The following is a 5,000-nucleotide window of genomic DNA, read 5'->3' as shown; positions in this document are numbered from 1 at the left end:
TCACTCTTTACTGACCTCACAAAATCCAGGTAAATCCTAGTGCCCATCATCTTGAAAGATAAATTTTAAAGGGGTCAGTTTCTTGGAGTGATTGTCATGTCTAAGCTTAAGTAAAAAGAAGAAAAAAAAAGAAAAACAAGAAAAAAGAAAAAGAAAAAAGGTCAAGACTTCTACAATATTAAACTGTAAATAGATGTGCATTCCTTCATAAACTTTACTTCTATTTCTAATAATTTTTATTAATATCTTTCCAATGACAAGTAATTGCTAAATGGTATTTCAATGCTATGACTGCAGTCTCTGGAACACAGTGCGGACTTTACTGCAAAAGAAGCAGTGAATAAAAATAGGAAACTGTCACTCACTCAAGACAAGGCAACACGAATGAAAAAAAAAGGAAAGAGAGAAAGAAAGGAAATAACATGACACTACATATGACAGAGTTACTAAATGTGACAGCAACACTTCATCAGTAATAAATTGGAGGGTATGAAAATACATACATACATACATACATACATACATAATATATATATATATATATATATATATATATATATATATATATATATATGTATGTATGTATGTATGTATATAGAGCTGTTCAGTGTAAAAGAAAAAGGGGGAAAAACTTTCACAATAATGACAATAGAAAATAAAACAAGTGTGTGTGTGGATTTTCTTGAAATTGCTTTTCCATGATATTATTATGGAAATTTGGCAGAAAAATACCATGAAGGAGGGTAAAGCCATTGGGAGGGGGGAGGGATTATCAAATTAGGTTTGGAAAAAAAAAAAAAAAAAAAATGATTCTGAGCTTGTATTAAAATGTTTTATTTGCTTTCCAGCTATAAGATAATTTCTAAAAATCCTATGTGATGAAAAATATATTTATATTTTCTTACTTTGTGGCAAGTAAACCCATAAAAAAAAAAAAATTCCAAAGAAACTTACAACAAAACATCCAAATAAACTCCTAAAGAAAAATATATACCATAATAATCAATATTGAAAAAAAAAAAACTGCTTTCTGTTTCAAGAACATCATTTAGTAATAACAAAGGTGTATAAAAATGAAAGAATACAAATACAAGGATTTCCAGTTCATGGGTTCCTGCCTTGCAAAAGCTGCTACATGACTCGAAACTCTGTTCTGTAGTGCAGGAACTTGTCATGCTTTGTGCTTGTAAATATACTCTACATTAAATAAGAAGTAACTGATAATTCCAATTTGTAGTTTTGAAAAACAAAGAAATATTTGTAATTAGTAAGGAATAATTTCTAGGGATGTGATGTACTTGGCATATTCTTTAACTAGTGTATTAAGTTTTGTGTGCGTTTGGGACTGTCAAGGTTACAATCAATTGGGCGTAAAGTGATGCAAATGCTAGCTATTTTTGCCTTGTCCTTGACTGTATATGCCGAGGAAAATCTTTTTGAGTTGGTACTCAAACAGAATTATAGTTCTGTAATTATAGTGGCTTTGTCCTATCCAAATCCATTTGAAAATCGCTATGATCTGGGTTAGAAGCTGGTAGTGGCACAATGTCAACCAATCAATATAGTCTCCACACTCAGTGCTTTGGGCAACAGCTTACAAATCTCCACCACTCATATCTTAACAAGACAGACTTACTTTGCAATAAGTCACCAGGGAATTCTACAAAACCCTCTCTTGTCAGAATACTATATTTATAGTAGAGTTTTACTGACCTTTGTCAGAGTGCTGATAGGACACTTGTAGGCCAGACTACCAGTGGCAAACATATAAGATTTACCAAATTGGGTTTTAGGGGACAGAATTGAATATAAAATACCTGAAAAGCTCTTGGAAAAAATCACCGGTATACTGGGTCTCTAAAGGCACCAAACACACATCAACACAAAACCAAAGAAACTCCTACTGCAAAATTCATAAACCTTTCCTTGAAATAAATAACATGTCAACAACTTCAAAACATTTCACAAGCATCATGGGGAGCCATGAACAATTTCAATACCTGAAATAGAACGTACGAAGCTTTAATACACATCATAATACACACAAAAAATCCCCGTAACAAATCTCGCTCTTTATGGAAAATGACCATAACAAATAAATTGTAACAAAACTATTACCATATAACACAAATGTATGCATTTTGCAAGCTTCAATGAATGGAAAAAAAAAAAAAATATATTCCTCAAATATCTTATAAACCTTTGGAGACATATAACATATAACATAGAAATGAGTAACAAATACAAATAATTTTAGAAGCTCTAATGAACACAAATACCATCAAAAAACTCTGTGACACAATACAGCCTTACAGCGACCTGTCGCGTAACATAACAGATTCCATGAACTTACATATGCCAACAGAACATGAACATAGTTTTTAAAGCATTGAAAAACTCTTCTAATACCTGCAAGGAATGCACTATCAAGAAAAATGGTTTAGGAATACATGTAGTTTAGATTATATATTGATATATACTATAGATATATTGCAATGCTAGAGAGCACCTTAAGAAATATCTGTGCTAGACTCCGAAGTACTGAATGTAATTAAACTTAGAAGATTATTTTGCAAAGTGTAGATGCTACTACATATATATCTTTGTAACTATTATTAAAGTTAGAATTGAAACTTATCATGGTAAAATTCTGGTTAATTATCTAAGATATGATTAATGTTTAAAAGACACTTGCACTGGTTTCCAAACTGTATTATTTAAACTGTTCTTCCTAAAAAGCAATTGAAACTTGCAGTAATCTATGATGGAAGGCTTGGCCCATTTCTTAGTGGTGTTGCACAGCCTCCACAACTTCCACAATCTAGAAAAAGACAACAAATCACAACCATGTATATTCTAGGAAAAGAAATGTCGGACTGGTTCTAGGACGTCTATCTGCTTTATCTTGCCAGAATATATATGATGAATGTTTGGTGGCCTTTGCTTGCATGTCAAAAGGAGTGGAGGCTGTGCAGACAGTGCAGATTCATTCTAAGAAACCATTTGCTGTGGACAAGAATACTGCCTGGAAAAAGTGCGAAGAACTTTACAGTCTTGTACCTGTATGGAAGCATGAAAAAATTACCATGAAAATAGAACTAATAAAAAATCAGAGTAAACAAGATTAAAAGCCTATGAAAAAGAGACGAGAATTCCCTCATAATACCTGTGAGGAAGGCGATGTCATCAACGTCATGGTCACTCATGGTTGGCTCCCTGGAGAAGGAGGCTCCCCTGCGTCCGGGGCCCAGGCGGAGCTGGACGCTAATCTTTCAATCTTTTCTTGTCTAAGAGTCGAGTTCTTCCTTAGTATTTCCTTCTCTAAACCTACACCCCTTAAATAACTCCTCTGTACCCTCCAACGTGGTTAACTAAAATAAAAACCGGGCTGGAACACGGACGACTGGAAGTCAAAAGCGACGCGAGAAGGGGACATACACTAGGCTCTCGGGGTCTCCACTGCACTCAATTGACGGGTTTAGAAAAATAACCAACAAACTCAACCCATTTAAACAACCATTAAATCTATAAAAATTCACAATTATCTGCCGTCGTCCGGAGATAACTAAGTGAAGGAGTGAGGAAGGGGAAGGAGGTGCTGCACGCCGTCAAGAGGGGCTCCTTCTCCTAGCAGACGATCCTCCGCTTGACAGACGTCGGGAAAGGGGGGCGGGGGAGACATTGTAGGTAGGTGGGGGGGGGGAGAAACGGAGAGAAGGGGAACTATTATAAATTTGAATATCTGTGGTGGGAGACTTTTGTAGGATAGTGGAATTCATAGAAATTATATTTTTTGTGGAGAATGTTATGAGATATATCTTGTAGAAGGAGGAAAGGAGAGGGACAACGTAGGAGCTAGGGAGAGCTATTCAAATAGGAGACCCAGAAATAAATATTTGTGTGTGGAAAGTGTCGTCTGATAAAGGAGGATTCGGAAATAAATATCTCGGATAAGGGGAAGGAGGAGCCAGAGAAGATTGTTTGCTGGAGGAAGTTTCTGTATTAAATGGTAAGTCCCAGAAATACATAAATGTGTTTGTGGAGAATACTGTGGGATATAGGATTTCTTGGAAATAAATATCTCGGAGAAGAAGGAGGGAGGGAGGGGGACTAATCATGAGCAAGGGGAAACTATCCTAAATTTATATATTGGTTGTAGGAGATTTTTGTATTAAATAGAAAGTTCTAAAAGTAAATAGATATACATTGAGAATACTGTGGTGTGTGTGTGTGTGTGTGTGTGTGTGTGTGTGTGTGTGTGTGTGTGTGTGTGTGTGTGTGTGTGTGTGTGTGTGTGTGTGTGTGTGTGTGCGTGCGTGCGTGATAACGTAGAAGGTAAAATCGGTGTTTCAGTGACTTCTTTATATCTACATTTTTATAAATATTTTTTGTTATATTGGTTCTTTGAATCTTCAGTACTGCTGCAAATAAATAAATGACGCTGCAAATAAATCAATGACACAGGTGACCACAATATGCCATTAATCAGCGGATGAGGAATAAACATTTCAACATCTCTCGTTTTGTCGTGCTTTATAAATTTATTTCATTAATGCACCATTAAATACAATGTTCGCGTTGATTAGGAAATGGAAATCATAATAAAAGGTTAGGAATAAATATGAAATAAACAAAAATAAGTCGTATGCACACGGGGGCGTCATTGGGTTGGGGCTGGGGTATACTGCCCCCCCCCCCCCCTCATGACCCTGATCGCCCTTCCAAGATCAGGCTCCCCCCCCCCCCCATAAGAACCGAATTCCCACGATTTTTTTTTTTTTTTTTTTTTGTCTAAATTACACCTTTAAAGCTCTGGTCGTGGCTTAAAAATGCTCATAGAATAACTAATTTTTCAAAAACTTTCTCGCATCGCTCACCTCGATCGACAACCTTGCCCCTTCAATGAAAAAACTAAAATAACGCCCCTGTATTCACGTCCATTTACACCCGGTTGGATATAACCTTGGGATATTAAGCCTTTGGAAAAAAACTAGACACTA

General features: G+C 35.8%; 1 protein-coding gene across 4 annotated transcripts in view; it reads right to left on the bottom strand.

Annotated features, from left to right (window-relative positions):
• The window catches only part of LOC125043135 (endoplasmic reticulum aminopeptidase 1-like), an 80,196-nt gene that overhangs the window by 28,421 nt on the left and 46,775 nt on the right, over positions 1–5,000 (bottom strand). Inside the window, exons 1-2 of one of the 4 annotated variants that reach the window (XM_047639093.1) lie at positions 3,167–3,654; positions 16–50 (exon numbers count right to left, since the gene is read on the bottom strand). The exons of 2 other annotated variants lie outside the window; for them this stretch is intronic. Coding sequence is in view for 1 of the 2 variants with exons in the window: in XM_047639092.1 (XP_047495048.1) it covers positions 3,167–3,206 (40 nt within the window). In the remaining variant the exon portion in view is untranslated. Of the gene's footprint in view, positions 1–15; positions 51–3,166; positions 3,655–5,000 lie in introns of those variants that run through there. One more of the 4 variants, XM_047639092.1, reaches the window with a different exon arrangement.

The sequence above is a fragment of the Penaeus chinensis genome, chromosome 33, assembly GCF_019202785.1.
Source record: "Penaeus chinensis breed Huanghai No. 1 chromosome 33, ASM1920278v2, whole genome shotgun sequence".
NCBI classification, from domain to species: domain Eukaryota; kingdom Metazoa; phylum Arthropoda; class Malacostraca; order Decapoda; family Penaeidae; genus Penaeus; species Penaeus chinensis.
This window is presented reverse-complemented; position numbering and strand designations above follow the sequence as displayed.